This window comes from Mobula birostris, chromosome 12 (genome assembly GCF_030028105.1).
Source record: "Mobula birostris isolate sMobBir1 chromosome 12, sMobBir1.hap1, whole genome shotgun sequence".
Classification (NCBI taxonomy): Eukaryota; Metazoa; Chordata; class Chondrichthyes; order Myliobatiformes; family Myliobatidae; genus Mobula; species Mobula birostris.
In genome coordinates, this window is record NC_092381.1 from 63734401 (window position 1) to 63756551 (window position 22151).

The 22151-nt window shown below is 43.2% G+C and overlaps 1 protein-coding gene across 1 annotated transcript in view; it reads left to right on the forward strand.

The window, feature by feature from the left end:
- The window catches only part of firrm (fignl1 interacting regulator of recombination and mitosis), a 61674-nt gene that overhangs the window by 33919 nt on the left and 5604 nt on the right, over positions 1-22151 (forward strand). Inside the window, exons 17-20 of the mRNA XM_072273932.1 lie at positions 9329-9514; positions 15975-16097; positions 17115-17210; positions 20350-20463. Of these exons, the coding sequence (XP_072130033.1) occupies positions 9329-9514; positions 15975-16097; positions 17115-17210; positions 20350-20463 (519 nt within the window). The remainder of the gene's footprint in view (positions 1-9328; positions 9515-15974; positions 16098-17114; positions 17211-20349; positions 20464-22151) is intronic.

The following is a 22151-nucleotide window of genomic DNA, read 5'->3' on the forward strand; positions in this document are numbered from 1 at the left end:
GGTGTTTACAGTGTTACAATACCATTACAGGAACACAGATCTACAAATATTAGAAAGAAAGAATTAAAAAAATAAGTTACCTCAGTCAAACAGGCGGTGGTCACCACTTCCCCGGCTATAGGTTGGCTCATTATAGAGCCTAATGGCTGAAGGTAATTGTTATAGTGCTCTTTGGAGCAGCACAGTTGTCTTTGTCTGTTACTAAAAGTGCTCCTCTGTTCAGCCAAGGTGGCATGCAGAGGGTGAGAAACATTGTCCAGAATTGCCAGGATTTTCTGTTGGGTCCTTTGTTCTACAGAGATGCAGAGAGGAGGAGAGGTGGAGCTTTTCCAGTATCTGCAGTCTCTTTTGTCACCAGAGGGAATCTCTAGGTTAGGGGTGGACCAAAATTCTCAAGTAACAGTTACTTTAAATCAAAGCACCATTAGAAATATGCAAGGAAAAATAATTGAAACTAAGAGACACCATTACATCTGTGGAGGGAAAGGAAGTCCTGAAGGTTTCAATGTACCCAGAGAGAAGATGGAAGTTCTATTCCTTGAGTTTGCATTGGATTTTTTTTGAACATGTAGGGGACGAAAGAGCGGGGGTGAAGAATTAAAGATTCAGGTGACTGGATTTCTTTAAATGGAAGTGCTCAGCAAACATTGACCCAATTTACATTTGTTTTCTATGGCACTTTCATCTGCAAGAATTATTGCCATCAAAGATTTTAATGGATGAGTAACTGTAGTCCATTTTCTGAATAAAAATATCAATATAAAATTCCTGGATAATGCCAAATCAAAGTACACAGGTGCATGGCTTCATTTATGAATTTATTCTGCTTTGGCTCATGGACTTTTGTGTGAATTTGTCCAGTGAAATATATAGCATGTTGTATTATTGGAAGTTTTTCTATTAGAAGTCAGAATCAGATTTAATATCACTGGCATAAATTTTGAAATCTGTTGTCTTTGCGGCAGCAGTACAATGCAATACATAATAATAAGAGAAAAACTGTATTACAGTTAAGTGTGTGTGTGTGTGTATATGTGTAAAGATATAATGTATGTATTTATTTATATATTTTATATACTACTACTACATTGACTCAGGCTTAGGGGGCCAGCGTCAGGCACGGTGACGGACTCTCCACTTCTCCCTCTCCCTCATCAGTGTGTTCAGTTCATCTACATTAGCCGTGCCGCTGGCTTCTAGGAGTGTGTTGACCATAGTCTTGGGAGGGCACCCAGGGTTCATCCTCCCATGCCTGGGCTCCCGTATGATGACTAGGCTGGCAGGTAGCTCGGGGTGGCGTAGACAGTGCCCCACTAGTTGCAGTCTTCTTGACTCGATTTTAGTGGTGTGCATTGGTAGGTCGTCATAGAGCTTGACGTTCGTCATGTGCTGTTGCCAACTCACGTCAAGAGCCAACTGGAGCATTCGTGTACAGCAACCATCTAGAGACTTTCACGTAGTCTTGGTGAGTGTCCACATCTTGCATCCGTACATGAGAATGGACTCCGACTGCTATGAAGATCCTCTTTTTAAGCCCTCTTGTCAGGTTTGACTTCCAGATTTCCTTCATGTTGTTCATAGCCCCCCATGCCAGCGCCTTCCGTATCTTTATGTCCTTCTCTGAACTGATCATTCTTGACCTGAGGTACTTGAAGTCAAAGACTTTCTTAATGGTATCATTCTTTACGGTCTTGAGACTACCTTCGTTGCAGTTAAACACCATGTACTCTGTCTTTTTAGCGTTTAGGTGAAGTCCAACTTTATTGCACTCAATTTCCACTTTTGTCAGTAGCTGCTGTGCTTCCTCCATCTGGTCAGAGAGCAGGACTATGTCATCTGCAAAATCGAGATCTGTGAGCATAACTGGTCTGACCCTTTTGGTTCGTCCTGGTTTTATGGTAAAACCAAGTTTGTCATGATCTTTGGTAGCTTGACGTTGTTGTTGTTGTTGTTGTTCGTCCATCGTTGACGTCGATGAGGACCTCGACACCATAATGATGGTGTCGAGACTAGCGCGTGATTTGGATTTAAGTGAGGGAGAGTTGTGCAGCGTCAGCCTCACTCTCTCTTCCCAATTCCCATCTGGGTCCAGTGGCAAGACAGAGTCTAGACGGCTGGAGATGGGACTAGGCACAGTGGATGACCAGGACGTCTTCTGTGTCTTGTCCTGCTCGACACGTTCCATGACGCTTGCAGAGACCGCCTTCTTGACCATTGGACCTTCCATTGGTCTCGTCCGCTCAATCCGCCGGAGTCTGTCTTCACATGCTGGGATAGACAACTCCCTATCTCACCGAGGGTTTGAGACCCGTCGGCTACCCTCACCTGGTTTAGCCGGCTTGTCGAAGCTGTTGCTCGGGGTGTGGCCGCTGTCGCATGCAAACAGCTACGGGGAGCCACAGGTGAGAGCTGAGTGCCAGGTGGGGACCAAAGGTGGACTAACCGCCCGGAAAAGGACGCGACATGTTCCCCCACCAGAGGTGCTACCCCTCCCTGACACCCCATATAGCTTGACGTAGAGTGTAATCAAGGACGATTATAAAGACGTAGGGTGCCAGAGTGTCTCCTTGCAGCACACCAGCTAGGAGCTCAAACACTGCTGTTTCTCCATCTGGTGATACAACTTTCGCCATGGTTTTGGTATAGCTGGACACTATTGCTGTCAGTAGACGGTCTGGCACTCTGTAAGCTTTCAGGATCTTCAACATTTTACCTTGGTGAATGAAGTCAAAAGCTTTGCGAAAATCAATGAAAGTAAGCACGGCTGGTATGTTGTTCTTCTTGACTTCCTCAATGATTCTACGGACAGCAAGTATTTGCATTACTGTTGTGCGCTTCTGCCGAAAACCATTCTGATTGAATCTTAGCTTAGGGCCAATGGCGGTGCGAATCGTGTTCAAGATCATCCGATTATATAGCTTTGCTTTATATATAAAAAATAAAAATAAGTAGTGCAAAAATAGAAATAAAAAAGTAGTGAGGTAGTGTGCATGAGTTCAATGTCCATTGGCAGAGGGGAAGAAGCTGTCCCTGAATTGTTGAGTGTATGTCTTCAGACTCCTGTACCTCCTTTCTGATGGTAGCAATGAGAACAGGGCATGTCCTGGGTGTTAGGGGTCCTTAATGATGGATGGTGCCTTTTTGAAGCATTACCCCTTGAAAGTGTTGTGAATAGTATGGAGGCTAGTGCTTATGATGGAGCTAAGTTTACAACTCTTCTGCAGCTCGTTTTGATCCTGTGCAGTAGCTCCCTCCCCGCCCCCCTGCATACTGGACAGCGATGCAGCCAATTAGAATGCTCCACAGTACATCTGTAGAAATTTGTGAGTGTCTTTGGGGATATCCAAAACTCCTCAAGTTCCTAATGAAATATAGCTGCTGTTGTGCCTTCTTTGTAACTGGATCGATATGTTGGGCCCAGGATAGATCCTGAGAGGTATTGACACCCAGGAAATTGAAATTGCTCACTCTTTCCACCGCTGATCCATCTATGAGGACTGGTATATTTTCCCTCGTCTTACCCTTTCTGAGGCTGTATTCTCAAGTAGACATTCAAGGCTGATCAGCACTATTTAAAGAGGAACAAAGACTTCTCCTAGTGTGGCGCGTGACCAAGTGGTTAGGGCGTTGGACTAGCGATCTGAAGGTCATGGCCTTGGCCGAGGCAGCTTGTGTGTCCTTGAGCAAGGCACTTAACCACACAATGCTTCAGTCTACCCAGCTGAGAATGGATACCGGCAAAAATGCTGGGGGTTAACCTCACGATAGACTGGCGTCCTATCCGGGGTGGGGGTGGGGGGGTGGTAGTCTTGTACTTTCAGTTGCTTCATGCCATAGAAACCAACATAAGCACCAGCCTGATGGGCCACAAGGCTTGTGACAGACTTTAATCTTTAAAAAGACTTCTAACTCAAAACCTCCCTTTGCAACTGAATCCTTGACTTTCTGATAAACAGACTCCAATCAGAAAAGATAGATAGCAACACTTCCAGATTATCCTCAACTAGGGCACCCCAAATGGCCTTCTGGCCCTTACTTTACTTCATATGCATTCACAATTGCATGGCTAGGTTTTGCTCTAATTCCATCTACAGGTTTGCAGATGACACCACTGTGGTAGGCTGTATCACAAATAATGATGAGTCAGAGTACAGGAACAAGATAGAGAGCCTTTTGGCATGGTGTCATGACAACAACCTTGAATTGAATCATCTTTATTGTCATTATACATAGGTACAATGAAGCTCATTTGGCTTCCTCTCGGGCAATTAAATAAAGCGGTAGATAAAAACGACAGTAGTAGAAAAACAGTATTAAATAGATAAGTAGCAGAAAATATGTTGCAGCGCACCAGAATATCACAGTACTGCACAAAGTGCCATTAGTGCAAGTATTTGAGTCCTTGTGTGTGCATGTGTGTGCTCACAGTTTCAGTCATTGTTCTGTGGGAGTGGTGTGATGGAGGCCACAGCTCTGGGATAGAAGCTGTTCCTCAGTCTATTTGTTCTGGCTTTTAGACAATAGACAATAGTGCGCATGCGCCAGTCGTGCATGCAGCCTGTTACAGTTGTTCCGTTTAGTTTCTTACTTTTAAACTTTTTAACTTAGGTTATTTGTTGTATTTTTTTTCTCATGGTAACACGTTGAAGCTGCACCCTCTCTAACATGCTGGTGGAGAGAGTTTTACTTGTTTTTTTAGCGCTGGAAATAGTTACATTCAGACACGTCTCGTTAGCGTGGCAGCAGGATGGCCGCATTGTCTATTCCAGGGATCAGCTGGTTGCGCTCATGCCGGCTGGCTTAGTGAATAGAGCAGCGGACATCCCGGCTGAAATCTGGAGGAAAACACACAGAGGATGCAGAGGGGGATCAAAAAGGCGAGGGAAGGGGACTGGATTGAGACAACAGAGGCTTATGGAGAAGAGAAGTTATAAGCCGTGTCTCCCCTCTCTCGTCATGGGAAATGTGAGATCACTGGGGAATAAAATGAATGAATTGACGGCGCTTGTCAGGAGTCAGAGAACATTTCGGGAGAGCAGTATCATGTGTTTTACTGAGGCGTGGCTGCACAAGGACATACCCGATGAAAGCGTTTCCACAGAGGGCTTCCAGACCGTTCGAGCTGACCGGAATTGCACTGAGAGCGGTAAGCGTAAAGGAGAGGGGCTTGAGGTTCTGGTAAACAACAGATGGTGCAATCCTGAGCATATTACAATCAAGGAACGTGTTTGTAGCCCGGATATTGAACTTCTTGCCATATTATTTGCCAAGGGAAATCTCGCATGCAATTGTGGTTGTTGTATACGTCCCTCCCTCTGCCAACCCGACGTCGGCGTGTAACATCATTTACACTGTCATAGCCAGATTACAAACCCAGCACCCGAGTGCCCTCATTACCATCTCGGGTGACTTCAACCATGTTACCATGGTTAGAACACTGCCCAACTTCACGCAGTATGTGAGCTGTACAACCAGAGGGGAGAGGACTCTGGATTTGATGTACGCTAACATTAAGGATGCATACAGCTCCTTTCCCCTCCCCCCTCCCCCCCCCCCCCCCGGGAAGGTCAGATCACAACCTGGTGCATCTAAAACCCTGCTACGTGCCTCTGGTGAAGAGTAAACCTGCAACCTTGAGGACAGTGAGAAAATGGTCGGAGGAGGCTTATGAGGCGCTCCAGGGTTGTTTTGAGGTGACAGACTGGCAGGCACTCTGTGAGCCACATGGAGAGGATACTGATGGGCTCACAGAGTGCATCACTGATTACATCAACTTCTGTGTGGACTGCAATGTTCTGACAAGGACTGTCATTTGTTATTCAAATAACAAGCCATGGGTGACGAAGGATATTAAGGACATCCTGAACGCTAAAAAGAGGGCGTTTAGAGATGGAAATAGGGAGGAGCTGAGGGCAATACAGAGAGACCACTATTTTGGCCACTATTATATCTGGGAGATTGTTTGTGTCTTCCCTAGTGAAGACAGATCCAAAGTACCTGTTCAACTCGTCTGCCATTTCCTTGTTCCCCATAATACATTCACCCGTTTCCGTCTTCAAGAGCCCAATTTTGGTCTTAATTATTTTTTTCCTTTTCACATACCTAAAGAAGCTTTTACTATCCTCCTTTATATTCTTGGCTTGTTTACCTTCGTACCTCATTTTTTCTCCGTGTATTTTTAGTTACCTTCTGTTGCTCTTTAAAAGTTTCCCAGTCCTCCAGCTTCCCACTCGTCTTTGCTATATTATACTTCTCTTTTATTTTTATACTGTCCATTACTTCCCTTGTCAGCCACAGCCTCCCCTTACTCCCCTTAGGATCTTTCTTCCTCTTTGGAATGAACTGATCCTGCACCTTCCGCATTTTTCCCAGAAACACTTGCCATTGCTGTTCCACTGTCATCCCTGCTAGGGTATTGTTCCATTGAACTTTGGCCAGCTCCTCCCTCATAGCACCATAGTTAGTGTCCTGAACCTTCTGCTGGACGGCAGCAGGTCAAACGGAGTGTCCGGGGTGTGTGGAGTCTCTGGTTATTCTGATTGCTTTCCTCCTGAGTCTGCTGGAATAGATGGTGTTCAGTCCTGGGAGCTCCATCCTGACAATTCACTGGGCCGCCTTCACCACGCGATGCAGGTCTTGTTGCTCAGCGGCTGTGCAACTGGCATACCACACTGTGGTCAGGATGGTTTCAATTGTGCTTCTGTAGAAGTTAAGCAACAGGTTTTGTGGGAGTTTGGCCTTGTTCAGATTTCTAAGGAAGAAGAGTCTTTGTTGTGCCTTCTTTACAAGCAGCGAGGTGTTGGTGGTCCATGTCAGCTGTTTTGACAACATAACTCCAAGGAACTTTAGGTTTTCCACACTACCTCTCCATGTATATGGAGGGGGGGGGGTACTTTGTCCTTTGATCTCCTGAAGTTAATGATCATCTCTTTTGTTTTAGAAGTGTTAAGGACCAGGTCGTTGTCCTTACACCACTCCGTCAGATGATCCACCTCAAGCCTGTAGGCTGTTTCATCCTCGTCCGAGATCAGGCCAACCACTGTGGTATCCTCCGCAAATTTAATTACGGAGTTGGAGGTGTAGAGGGGGGTGCAGTCATGTGTGAAGAGTGTATAGAGCATAGGGCTCAGCACACAGCCCTGCGGGGTGCCTATTTTTAAGATGAGGGTGGTGGAGGTGTGCTTACCAATTCTGACTTGCTGTGGTTGGTCTGTGAGAAAGTCCATGACCCATGAGCACAAGGAGGAACCAAGGCCAAGAGTGTTCCGTTTGCTGACCAGTTTTTGGGGGAAGACTGTGTTAAATGCAGAACTGAAGTCCACAAATAACATCCTCACATAAGTGTTCGGTTCCTCTAAGTGAGTCAGAGCAATATGGAGGGCTGTTGTGATTGCATCCTCTGTGGAGCAGTTTGCCCGATAGGCAATCTGGTGTTTGTCCAGATCGAGTGGGATTATAGCCTTAATGTGTGAGAGCACAAGTCTCTCAAAGCACTTCATGGCTATGGGTGTCAGCGCTACAGGGCGATAGTCATTCAGGCACTTCACAGCTGATTTTTTGGGCACTGGGATGATGGTGGAGGTTTTAAGGCGTGATGGAACAACAGCTTGTTGCAGTGATAGGTTAAATATACTTGTAAACACCTCAGCAAGCTGGTCGGCACATGCTTCCAGTACCTGGCCGGGCACTCCGCCTGGGTCAGCTGCCTTACTCGCATTCACTTTCCTCAGGGTGGATCTCACCTGATGTTGCTTAAGGACCAGTGTGGACTTGTCATCAGGTGGGTTGATGAGTGGAGCAGCCTCCTCCCTCTGAGTACCAAAGTGGGCAAAGAACTGGTTTAGGACATCAGGCAGTGTGGTGTCATCATCTGGCAGCAGATTATTGGATTTGTAGTCTGTCAGCGCCTTGATGCCTTTCCACATACTGCGGGGGTTGTTGTTATCAAACTGATTTTCAATGCGCAATTTGTATTTGCGCTTTGCATCCCTGATGCCCCTGCGGAGATTCCCCCGTACTTCACTGTAGGCTTGTTTGTCTCCTGACCTGAAGGCTGCATCGCGCTCCCTGAGTAGTGCCCTCACATTGCTGTTAATCCGTGGCTTCTGATTGGGAAACACCTTAATTGTCTTTTGTGTTATTACATTTTCTGTGCAAAACTTAATATATCTTAGGACTGAACCAGCATATTCCTCCAGGTCTGCTCCCTTTGCAAACAAGCCCCAATCTCTGTTGTCAAGACAGTCCTGTAGCATTGAGGTGGCTTCCTCAGACCACACATGTCTTGATAGTTGGTTTAACTCTGCAGATCTGTGGTCTGTAAGGTGGGGTCAGTGTGAGGGAGGTGTGGTCTGATTGTCCTAGGTGTGCAGATGGAGTCGCTTTGAATGCTCCTTTTCCTCAATGTCATCAAAACAGAAGAGCGGGGTGATGCTAATGCTCCTGTTTACATCAACAGCGCTGAGGCAGTGGTCCCCAACCACCGGGCTGCAAAGCATGTGCTACTGTGCTGCGAGGAAATGATATGATTTGGCGATATGAGTCAGCTGCACCTTTCCTCATTCCCTGTCACGCCCACTGTTGACTAACCCCCTCCCCACCCCCCATCGGCTGGTCTGCGGTGCAAAAAGGTTGGGGACCCCTGTGCTGAGGTCAAGAGGGTCAAGATCTTCAAGCTTGCAGTCAACTCTGCATAGAGACCTTTCTTTGATGTGTTTTGATATGCTTGCTTGACAAAAAAACTACTGGTCTTGTCTCTCAACATTTTAATTGCTTAGTATCCACAACTTTTTTGGAGTTTTTAATCACACATTTCCATCAATTGTTGAGAGGAAAAAGTGACAATTGGTTTCACTCATAAGTGACCCAATTCTGATATTAAGATTATTCTATCTTATTCTGGACTCCACCAGAGAAGTACTGTACTCTTTTTGTCTTTACCCTACATAGTCTTGTAAATATGCAGACATTGCTTAATTGTGATGTTGTTAGGATTAACTGTTCTTTTGATTGGCATCCTGGAAACTCTGCTGTGAGTAGTAGTTATAATGGAGAACAAATGGATTTGTAAAGATATAATGTATGACGCATGGAGGAGGAAATTAAAAAATAATTTTTATATTTTTGTCAAAATGTACATTCAATCTGCAATGTTTCTTCATGTTATTTTCATCTCTTAAATTTGAAATGATGACCCTGTGATGGTGGCTTAATATCCCATGACTATCATCATTTGCAACATCTCAAAGAGCTTGCAGAAGGAAACGTTTGGGCTGTAGTGGAAATGCATTTTCATTTTGAATTATTATCTTCATTTCGCTGCCTACAGGTTATATTTGTGAAAAGGTTTACTCCCAAAGAGGCAAGCAATTTATTGCTATGGCGTCAAGTTGATATTAAAGCTCTGACTCTTGAACTTCAAAAATCTGTTACTTCTGATGTTACCAGGACAGCAACTGACCAATGCAAAAGATGGCAAAATAGCAAACACTCCTTGGGTGAACTGGATCAAGTGGTAAGATGAAATATCCAATTTTTACAGAAGTCTATGAAAAGGGAACAAATTTCATTATTCAGTTATTCATTCTTCAGCTTTTCAAGATCATAGAAACATAGAAAACCTACAGCACAATACAGGCCCTTTGATCCACAATGCTGTGCCAAACATGTACTAACTTTGGAAATTACCTAGGGTTACCCATAGCCCTCTATTTTTCTAAGATCCATGTACCTCTCCAGGAGTCTCTTAAAAGACCCAATCGTATCCGCCTCCACCACCATTGCCAGCAGCCTATTCCACGCACTCACCACTCTCTGCATAACTCTCAACATCTCAACAGTGATCAACTCTCATCATCTTGTACACCTCTATCAGGTCACTTATCTTCTGTCGCTCCAAAGAGAAAAGGCCGAGTTCACTCAACCTATTCTCATAAGGCATGCTCCCCAATCCAGGCAACATCCTTGTAAATCTCCTCTGCAGCCTTTCTATAGTATCCACCTGTACTGAGGTGACCAGAACTGAGCACAGTACTCCAAGTGGGGTCTGACCAGGGTCCTAAATAGCTGTAACATTACCTCTCGGCTCTTGAATTCAATCCCACGGTTGATGAAGGCCAATGCAACCACAGAGTCAACCTGCGCAGCAGCTTTGAGTGTCCTATGGACTCGGACCCCAAGATCCCCCTGATCCTCCACACTGCCAAGAGCATTACCATTAATATTATATTCTACCATCATATTTGACCTACCAAAATGAACCAGCTCACACTTATCTGGGTTGAATTCCATCTGCCACTTCTCAGCCCAGTTTTGCGTCCTATCGATGTCCTGCTCTAATCTCTGACAGCCCTCCACACTATCCACAACACCCCCAACCTTTGTGTCACCAGCAAATTTACTAACCCATCCCTCCACTTCCTCATCCAGGTCATTTATAAAAATCATGAAGAGGAGGGGTCCCAGAACAGATCCCTGAGGCACACCACTGATCACCAATCTCTATGCAGAATATGACCCATCTACAATCCTTCCCTTCCAGCACATTTGGAAAGCGGTGAAATCATCAGACGAAGTCAGCATGGATTTGTGAAAGGAAAATCATGTCTGACAAATCTCATAGAATTTTTTGAGGATATAACTAGTAGTGTGGATAGGGAAGAACCAGTGGATGTGGTATATTTGGGTTTTCAAAAGGCTTTTGACAAGGTCCCACACAGGAGATTAGTGTGTAAACTTAAAGCACACAGTATTGGGGGTGTGGTATTGATGTGGATAGAGAATTGGTTGGCAGACAGGAAGTAAAGAGTGGGAATAAATGGGACCTTTTCAGAATGGCTGGCAGTGACAAGTGGGGTATCGCAAGGCTCAGTGCTGGGACCCCAGTTGTTTACAATATATATTAATGACTTAGGCGAGAGAATTAAATGCAGCATCTCCAAGTTTGCGGATGACACAAAGCTGGGCGGCAGTGTTAGCTGTGAGGAGGATGCTAAGAGGATGCAGGGTGACTTGGATAGGTTAGGTGAGTGGGCAAATTCATGGCAGATGCAATTTAATGTGGATAAATGTGAGGTTATCCACTTTGATGGCAAGAACAGGAAAACATTATTATCTGAATGGTGGCCGATTAGGAAAAGGGGAGGTGCAACGAGACCTGAGTGTTATTGTACACCAGTCATTGAAAGTGGCCATGCAGGTACAGCAGGTGGTGAAAAAGGCAAATGGTATGCTGACACTCATAGCAAGAGGATTCGAGAACAGGAGCAGGGAGGTACTACTGCAGTTGTACAAGGCCTTGGTGAGATCACACCTAGAGTATTGTGTGCAGTTATGGTCCCCTAATCTGAGGAAAGACATTCTTGCCATAGAGGGAGTACAAAGAAGGTTCACCAGATTGATTCCTGGGATGGCAGGACTTTCATATGATGAAAGACTGGATCGGCTAGGCTTATACTCTCTGGAATTTGGAAGATTGACCGGGGGGGGGGGGAATCTTAATGAAACGTATAAGGTTCTAAAGGGATTGGACAGGCTAGATGTAGGAAGATTGTTCCCGATGTTGGGGAAGTCCAGAACGAGGGGTCACAGTTTGAGGATAAAGGGGAAGCCTTTTAGGACCGAGATGAGGAAAAACTTCTTCACACAGAGAGTGCTGAATCTGTCGAATTCTCTGCCGCAGGAAACAGTTGAGGCCAGTTCATTGGCTATATCTAAGAGGGAGTTGGATATGGTCCTTGTGGCTAAAGGGATCAGTGGGCATGGAGAGAAGACAGGTACAGGGTTCTGAGTTGGATGATCAGCTATGATCGTACTGAATGGCGGTGCAAGTGCACATATTTTCTCTGTTTCTATGTTTCTGTGGGCAAGCCAATTGTGGATCCACAAAGCAAGGTCTCCCTGGATCCCATGCTTCCTTACTTTCTCAATAAGCCTTGCATGGGGTACCTTATCAAATGCCTTGCTGAAATCCATATACACTACATCTACCGCTCTACCTTCATCAATGTTTTTAGTCATATCCTCAAAAAATTCAATCAGGCTTGTAAGGCACAACCTGCCTTTGACAAAGCCATGCTGACTATTCCTAATCATATTATGCCTTTCCAAATATTCATAAATCCTGTCTCTCAGGAATCTTCACCATCAACTTACCAATCACTGAAGTAAGACTCACTGGTTTACAATTTCCTGGGCTATCTCTACTCCCTTTCTTGAATAAGGGGACAACATTTTCAAACCTTCCAATCCTCTGGAACCTCTCCTGTCCCCATTGATGATGCAAAGATCGTTGCCAGACGCTCAGCAATCTCCTCCCCCACCTCCCACAGTAGCCTGGGGTATATCTCATCCAGTCCCAGTGACTTATACAACTTGATGCTTTCCAAAAGCTCCAGCACATCCGCTTTCTTAATGTTTAGATGCGCAAGCTTTTCGGTTCGCTGTAAGTCCTCCCTACAATCGCCAAGGTCCTTTTTCGTACTGAATACTGAGGCAAAGTATTCATTAAGTACCTCCGCTATCTCCACTGGTTCCATACACACTTCTCCACTGTTGTACTTATTGGTCCTATTCTCTCATGTTTTATCCTCTTGCTCTTCACATACTTGTAGCTTTGGACTTTTCCTTAATCCTGCTCACCAAAGCTTTCTCATGGCCCCTTCTGGCTCTCCTAATTTCATTCTTGAGCTCCTTCCTGCTAGCCTTATAATCTTCTAGATTGCTATCATTACCTAGCTTTTTGAACCTTTTGTAAGCTTTCTTCTTGCCTAGATTTTCAACAGCCTTTGTACACAATGGTTCCTGTACCCTACCATCCTTTCCCTGTCTCATTGGGATGTACCTATGCAGAACACCACGCAAGTATCCCCTGAACATTTGTCACATTTCTGCCGTACATTTCCCTGAGAACATCTGTTCCCAATTTATGCTTCCAAGTTCCTGCCTGATAGCTTCATATTTCCCCTTACTGCAATGAAACACTTCACTAACTTGTCTCTTCCTGTCCCTCTCCAATGCTATGGTAAAGAAGATAGAGTTGTGATCACTATCTCCAAAATGCTCTCCCACTGGGAGACCTGACACCTGACCAGGTTCATTTCCCAATACCAGATCAAGTACAGCCTCTCCTCTTGTAGGCTTATCTACGTATTGTGTCAGGAAACCTTCCTGAACATACCTAACAAACTCCACCCCATCTCCCAGTAGCAGGATCCCCCAGTGGCCACACATTTTAATTCCACATTCCATTCCCATTCTGATATATCTATCCACGGCCTCCTCTACTGTAAAGATGAATCCACACTCAGGTTGGAGGAACAACACCTTATATTCCATCTGGGTAGCCTTCAACCTGATGGCATGAACATTGACTTCTCTAACTTCCGCTAATGCCCCACCTCTCCCTTGTACCCCATCGGTTATTTATTTATATACACACATCCTTTCTCTCTCTCTCTGCTTTTTCTCCCTCTGTCCCTCTGACTATACCCCTTGCCCATCCTCTGGGTTTTTTCCTCCTCCCCCTTTTCCTTCTCCCTGGGCCTCCTGTCCTGTGATCCTCTCATATCCTTTTTGCCAATCACCTGTCCAGCTCTTGGCTCCATCCCTCCCCCTCCTGTCTTCTCCTATCATTTTGGATCTCCCCCTCCCACTTTCAAATCTCTTACTAGCTCTTCCTTCAGTTAGTCCTGACAAAGGGTCTCGGCCCGAAACGTCAACTGTACCTCTTCCTAGAGATGCTGCCTGGCCTGCTGCGTTCACCAGCAACTTTGATGTGTGTTGCTTGAATTTCCAGCATCTGCAGAATTCCTCGTGTCCACCCCATCTAACCCCCTTGCTCTGGGAGATGCCAACCAATATTGGGGAAATTAAAATCTCCCACCACAACAACCCTGTTATTATTGCATCTTTCCAGAATCTGTCTCCCTATCTGCTCCTGGAAGTCCCTGTCACTATTGGGTGGTCGAGAAAAAATACCCAGTAGAGTTATTGACCTCTTCCTATTCCTAACTTCCACCCACAGAGACTCAGAAGACAATCCCTTCATGACTTCCTCCTTTTCTGCAGCCGTGACACTATCTCTGATCAGCAGTGCCACACGCCATCATGATTATTTTATTTTGACAAAAGAAAGATGAAAGAACATATTGGAGTACTCTCTTGGCAGTCTACCCATTCCATCACATGTTCTCTTGACAGCATCAATTTTGTGCCACACCATCTCCTTTAACCTTCCAAGTTAAAGTCAAAGTAAATTTAGTATGAAAATATGTTTATGTGGGGCTGGCTGGTGGCGCAGTGACATCAGCGCCGGACTCTGGAATGGAGGTTCCCGGGTTCGAACCCAGTTGGAGCCGCTCCCGAGTACACCTTCCATCCATGCCGGGTTGAGTGTCGAGATCGCAACTTGACCTCGTAAAATTTTAAAAAAGGGAAAAATACTCCAAAATGTCTGTGTGAGGAGTGGCGTGCCACACAGTCTCTCTCTCTCTCTCTCTCTCTCTCTCGTTCCGCGCCTTGTAAAGGCATGAAAAAGACATCGTCCCGCCAACATCGCACACGCACACGCCAAAAAAAAAGTATATTTATGTTACCGTTTACCACCCTGTGATCCATTTTCCTGCAGGCACTTACAGGAAAGTAAAGAAATATAATAGAATTTATGAAAAACTACATAAAGATCAACAAACAACCAATGTGCAAAAGAAGACAAATTATGAAAATAAAAATTAAATAATACTGAGAACATGAGTAGTAGAATCTTTGAAAGTGCAATAACATCAGAATTGTGGTGATTGAAGTTGTCCACACCAGTACAGGGGCAATGGTTGTAGGATAATAACAGTTCCAGAACTTAGTGATGTGGGGCTAAAGGCTGCCATACATCCTGCCTGATGATAGTAGTGAGAAGACGGTATGGCCTGGATGGTGGGGATCCTTGATGATTGATGCTACTTTCTCATGTCAGTGTACCCAGTTGTACAGAGGACTTTGCCTGTGATGGACTGGGTTGTATCTATCACTTTCTGTAGCCTTTCCATTCCTGAGATCCCATTTTTACCTTGGGGAAAACGGACTGCTGTGAGAAAGGTAGATAGAGCTTTTGATTATTTTAAATCTTTGTTTTAACTTTTAATCACAATATATATATATTCGTACATTTTTTCACACTCAGAAGTATTCATGATGTGTTAAGGCAACCAGCTGTCATATCCTTTGAGCACAGTCAGCTGATTGAGTTAAAATGGCCTTTACTTCAGAATGCTGTATTTTCTGTTGGGAGGATTGTGTCTTGGAACACATGGAACAGAACAATGTGGACTAGGCAAAAGGGACCAGAGGTCTTGGGGCAAGGTTCTTTTGCTAATTCTCTATTGTGAGTGACGAAGCACAGGGATTACAGTGGGGGGGGGGGGGGCTAAAGGAATCTTATTTGAAATTATCATTTGAGACAAAGTTTGGAATATCCCCCAACTTAAGACCAATGGTAATGAACAATCCATCATCACCCTACATTCCTGCTCTTGTTTCTGTGTTGCATTTTCTTTGTTTCTTTCATTACTAGCATATGATTCTTGGTGTTAAAAATTAATTCATTAAAACCATGCTAAATAATGCCATTAGCATTGCAGCGTCAGAACTCCAGATGCCTGGGTTCAGTCATGTCCATATGGAGTTTGTATGTTCTCCATGTGACTCCTGGGTTTTCCCCAGGTGCTCCAGTTTTTTTTCAATGTACCAAAGTCTTACATAAATCATCTCACTTGTAAAGGATGGCAGTAGAATTAGGGGCAAGAAAGAAAGAGCTGATGGAAATATGGGATAGGTGTTTGCTGGTCAGCATGGCTACTGTGGGCTTAGGGGTCTGTTTCTGTGTTATATGATCATTTGATAGTAATTCTTTAATTAAAACATCACCTTTGAGTGTTCACCTTTGAGAATTCATACCTCACAGGCATTTTTGTTTTTATCAGAATGTTGCCCTTGCTGCTTTGTTGGCTGTGTGTAATGCCAATGGGGAAGGCTTGACTTCAGAGCTACAGCTGGTAGTCACAGAAACTCTGTGCCAGATATGGCCATTCCTCACTGTGGAACAGGTGAGCAAAATAAATAAAATGGTCCTGAGACTCAACCTATAAGCATTGCTATTATACAAACAACAGTGTATTACTTCAATTAAGTGATCAGGACAGTGTAGAAACAATCAGAGCCAAGTACTGTCATCAACCACAGAATTCTACTCCTTTGCTTCAATATGAATCCTTTCCATGATTGAACTAGAGTGTCTTAATGCTTTAATTGTGTTTGCTGCAAATATACTTGCATAACTAAACCTTTGAAAATGCTACAAGTAATCCAAAATACAAGCATTTGTTTTTAATCACCTAGAATAAGTAAAACTTAAACAGATATCCCAATTGTACTTCACAAATCTCATCTGGAACTTTACAGTGAAGTGTATGCCTGCTCCATATCTTCCAGATGACCTTCTGCTCTCTCACTTGCTACTTAATCCACAAATGCTTCTGACACTGCCCTACTGGCCACTCCCAAATATACTGTAGTTTCTGTAGTATCTCCCTGGTCAGAACATTTCAGGAGTCCCTGCAAGACAACTACCTGTCGAGGTGGAATGTGCACCATTTTGTTAGAAGCAACTATTCTAATAGTTTTTCAATGTGTAAGGCAGGACTTTAAAAAATATATTAAATTTAATGAAAAGCATTAAACATGCCCCAGTAATTAAAAACATTAAAGTAAAGTTAAACAGATAAAGCATTTTTTCCCTACACTTCATTAATTTAATTCAAATGAATGGAGATTACCATTCTTATACTAGTCCTCCCTGGCATGAACTGAGGGTCAGGTTAACTTTTCCACCAAATTATCTTTAATCCAGAAAAAGAGGAGGCCATCACATACATATACCACTCAGACATTTTTGACCATGCAGATACTCAAGCCCAAGAGTTCCTAACTTAACAAGTGGCTGATAGCCAGCAGTTCCCTTTGAAACTGCTAGCTATAAGCCAGCTCAATTTGTTTACTATTTTCTGTTTATATACTTAATAGTTTGTTTTCATTTTAATAGTTTTTTTCTGTTGCTCATACAGGTGTTGAGCCAGTGCTGTGTTCAGCAGACAGTTACCCTGCTCCTTTCTCTCACCGCAAGCCTGATTCATGTTTTAGGTGCTACATTGATTGCTCAGGTAATGCTGATTATGGGTGAACTTAACTTCATTGCTAGAAATTTAGAACTTAGTTTGTGCTACTGGCTACATGCAGCTATTGAAGGATGAAGGAGAACATGGAAATTAGGTAGAATGAATTTAAGAGATACTAGGTACTTTGGTTTGTGGGACACAGGACACTAAATATAAACTTTTGAGGTCACTACGAGGATTCTTAATGTAGTTTCAACATGGGCCACAGCATTTTTATTGATGTAGCTTTCTATGAAATTATAAGTAGGGATGATCTTGAGGTCCAGCCATAAATTGATAAGAATATTGGTTATTAGGTGAATACAGAGAAAGAAAATAGCTTTGAAGTGATTCAAATGTGAATGAAGGATGTTCAGTAAGCCTGAATACGCAAGGTATTTGCAAGAACCAAATATCTTTCTTTCGAAGAAGTGTACAGTGTTGATGATAGTGGAAAGACTGAGGAAGTTAATAGGCAGCTTCAAATCATAGTTCCAGTCATGTAGGATATCACTTTTATTTGTGTCTTAGAAACTAATTTTTAAGTTTTGGTCTCAATATGCTTGTATTGGAGAAATTTATGAAAAATGCATGTGCTTCAGAACTTTGAAATGGTGGGAATTCAATTTATTCTTAATAATGGTTTGAAAGAGTTGAACATGTTTTTATTTGGTAATGTAATAAAGTGTTTAGAAGGTGACAGGTCTGTCCAAAGGATAGGGATGATGGAAATTCTGGAAGCTTTATTATCTTTGTGAATTCCTCTGAAGAACTTTCCTCCTTGGAACTTTTACTTCCTTTGATTCAAGTCTCTTGTGTGTGTGTGTGTCTCACTTATCTTTTTGGTAGCCATCTCTTTCTCCTACAACTCCCTTTAGGATTCACCATTTGATCAACTTTTGATGACTCCTCTAAATGTACCCTTCTAAGACAAAATTCACTTTGCTTCTTTCATTTGTGAACACACTGGTTAAGTTTTATTACATTGAAAGTGGTACTTTTGTAATAATGTTTGGAGAGGAGACAAGATTTTCTTGTTTTAAAAATGTTAATGATCTGGGAAGGTAGAAGAAACTGCCTGTAATTGTGGATAGAGTGAGAGTCGGCTAACATGAATTTGTATATATTATGCCTAACATTTTGAAAAGATACAAGTGAGTGTATATAGATGTAGTTTACATAGATTTTTGACTGTTTTTGATAAAGTCCCTCAGGTTCATGGTTTTCAAGACTTTATTTAAGGCCATAAGGCATTGGATCAAAATCAGGTCATTCAGCCCATTGAGTCTGCTCTGCTATTTCATCATGGCTGATCCATTCCCCCCTCAACTCCATTCTGTCCCTCCTCCCCATAACCAATTTAATTGAATTTACTAGTTTGTTGGGCCAATTGGAAATTGTCTGAACAAAAGGAGATAGACTATGGATAAAAGGGCAAATAGTCAAGCTAGCAGAATGTGGCTTATGAAGTCACATAAGAATTCATGTTGAAATCACAACTATGGCAGCTGTTGTTGTTATTATAAGAGATTGGAAAGGCTGAGTCTATACTGACTGGAACATGGGAGGCTGAGGGATGGTCTTATAGCAGTTTAGACAATTGTGTGGTTATAAAGGATGGCTAATAAGTGTTTTTCCAGGGAAGGGGTGTCTGGAACTAGAGGGAACAGATTTAAGTGAGAAGGGATAAAGTTTAAAGAAGGTATAAGGGGTAATTTTTTTCAGAGGGTGTTGGTCATTTGGAACATGTTGTCAACGGTGCTGTGGGGATATATAGCATAGTAACATGGTGCATATTGTTTATGCTGATTATCATGTTGCTCCATAAGGCATAAGAGCAGAATTAGACCTCTTGGCCCATTGAGTTTGCTCCACCATTTCATCATGGCTGATCCACTTCCTTCTCAACTCCATTCTCCTGCCTTCTCCCTGGAACCTTTCACGCTCTGACTTTTCAAGAACCTACAAACCTTGGCCTTAAGTACGCCCATTGACCTGGCCTCTGCTGTCACCTGTGGCAACAAATTCCACAGATTCACCACCCTCTGGCTAAAGAAATTCCTCTTCATCATTGTTCTAAATGAGCATCACTCTGTTCTGAGGCTGTGCCCTTTGGTCCTATATTCTCCCATTATAGGAAACATCTTCTCCACATCCACTCTATCTAGGCCTTTCAACACTCGATAGGCTTCAATAAGATCCCACCTCATTCTTCTAAATTCCAGCAAGTAAAGGCCTATTTAAGAAAGGATTTGCTGACATTTGAGGGTTCAAAGGGCCCAAAACTGTTCAAAACAGACTCTCTATACTACTCCCACTTGCCTGCAATATGCCATATCTCTATGCCTTGCACTTGCAAGTACCAGTGCAAATGTAGCTACTGTTTCTGCCTCCATCTTCTCTGGCAGCTCATTCCAGATACCAACTACTCTTTGTGTAAAAATAATTACTGCTTAGATCCCACTTAAATCTCCTCTCTCACCTTAAGCTCATGCCCTGAGGTTTTGGACACCACTATCATTGGAAACAGACAATGGCTTTTTATCTGTTTGGTGGTATCATGCCACCCCTCAGCCTCCAGGGAATCTAGACCCAGCTCATCCAATTTCTCCTTTTAACTCAAGGTCTTCAAACCCAGCAATATTCTCATGAACATTCTGTAGCTTAATCACATCTTTCATATAGTGTGGTAACCATAACTTAAGCACAATAACCCAAAGTGTGACCTAACCAATATTTGGGTTAGTTGCCCAATGGGTCTGCCCAAATGAAGGACCTAGTTTTATTTTCTGTGGGTGAAGGGTGATGGTGATAAAATTGAGTGTTGGAGATTATTTGGTTCAAAGACTGCAGGGGATCCTTCTGTGATAATGATAAAGAGAATCAAGATAGATAAATATTGGAAATTGTCAACTTGCTGTTTAGCTAGCTGAATAAAAACATTGATCACTGCAAGTCCACAACATTCCATAAGCTCTCCTTTAAAATACAGACTGATGCAATTAGGAAATGATTGTAGTGAATAATTGAAAATGGATGCAACACTTGGTCTTAAGCAGATAGGATTTGTTGGTTTCCTGATCTGTTCTGCAGAAACTGCTGAATGATTTCCTTAATGTAATGATTAATCTTATTTATGCAATAGGTGGTATTATTTCTCAGTTTTCTTCTACCTTTAAATCCTCCTGATCATGTTCGTCTTGCTGCATTGGACTTTCTGGGATCCCTGGGAAAGATTGCTATATCACCAGATGTTCAGGTACTTTCACTTCTACTCTCTCTTCAAAGAAAAAAAAAGCTTATTTTAATAAAATATACTATTCGTCGGTCTTGAAGAAGGGTGTCAGCCCGCAACGTCAATAGACAATAGGTGCAGGAGTAGGCCATTTGATCCTTTAAGCCGGCACCGCCATTCACTGTGATCATTGCTGATCATCCACAATCAGTACCCTGTTCCTGCCTTCTCCCCATATGCCTTGACTCCGCTATCTTTAAGAGCTCTATCTCTCTCTTGAAAGAATCCAGCGAAATGGCCTCCACTGCCTTCTGAGGTAGAGCATTCCACAGATCCACAACCCACTATGTGGAAAAAGTTTTTCCTCAACTCCGTTTTAAATGGTCTATCCCTTATTCTTAAACTGTGGCCTCTGGTTCTGGATTCCCCCAACATCAGGGACATGTTTCCTGCCTCTAGCGTGTCCAATCCCTTAATAATCTTGTATGTTTCAATCAGATCCCCTCTCATCCTTCTAAATTCCAGTGTATACAAGCCCAGTTGCTCCAACCTTTCAACATATGACATTCCTGCCATCCCTGGAATTAAACCAGTGAATCTACGCTGCACTCCCTCCATAGCAAGAATGTCCTTCCTCAAATTTGGAGACCAAAACTGCACACGATACTCCATGTGTGGTCTCACCAGGGCCTTGTACAACTACAGAAGGACCTCTTTGCTCCTATACTCCCCTTGTTATGAAGGCCAACATGCCATTAGCTTTCTTCACTGCCTGCTGTACCTGTATGCTTACTTTCAGTGACTGATGAATAAGGACTCCTAAATCTCGTTGTACTTCCCCTTTTCCTAATTTGACATCATTCAGATAGTAATCTGCCTTCCTGTTCTTGCCACCAAAGTGGATAACCTCACATTTATCCACATTAAACTGCATCTGCCCACTCACCCAACCTGTCCAAGTCACCCTGCGTTCTCATAACATCCTCCTCACATTTCACACTGTCACCCAGCTTTGTGTCATCTGCAAATTTGCTAATGTTATTTTTAATCCCTTCATCTAAATCATTAATGTATATTGTAAATAGCTGTGGTCCCAGCACCGAGCCTTGCAGTACCCCACTAGTCACTAACAGCCATTAAAAAAAGGACCCATTAGTCCCTACTCTTTGTTGCCTGTCTGCCAACCAATTTTCTATCCATGTCAGTACCCTACCCTAAACGTTGACTGTTTACTCTTTTCCATAGATGCTGCCTGGCCTGCTGATTTCTTCCAACATGTTGTATGTGTAATTAAAAGTAATTTGCTTTGTAAATTTTAATGCCATTTTGGTTCCACAGGATGAAAAATGTAATTACTAGAAAATAGATAACCTTTTGTTTCCCAGTTCAAACTTCGGGTATTCTAAGGGCAACTGCAACCAGAACTGGTCTGAGGTGACACCCTGGATGAAAGCTATACCTTTGGGCCAGGTTGTGCTCAGTGTTCTTGAGTTCACTGCCTTCACCATTCCTCCAGCCATATTTCTGTAGCCATGTCAAACCATCCATCCTCCAGCCCTTTGCTGCTCACATCGTCTTGTGAAGCCCAGGTGTCCACAAGCACCAACTGGGCAGATCTTGATTGAACTTGTATAAACTTACTGTGTAGCTTTCTTACAGGAGTTCAGGATTACTGTTTAGCATGAACGAAATACTTGTATCTGGCATATTTT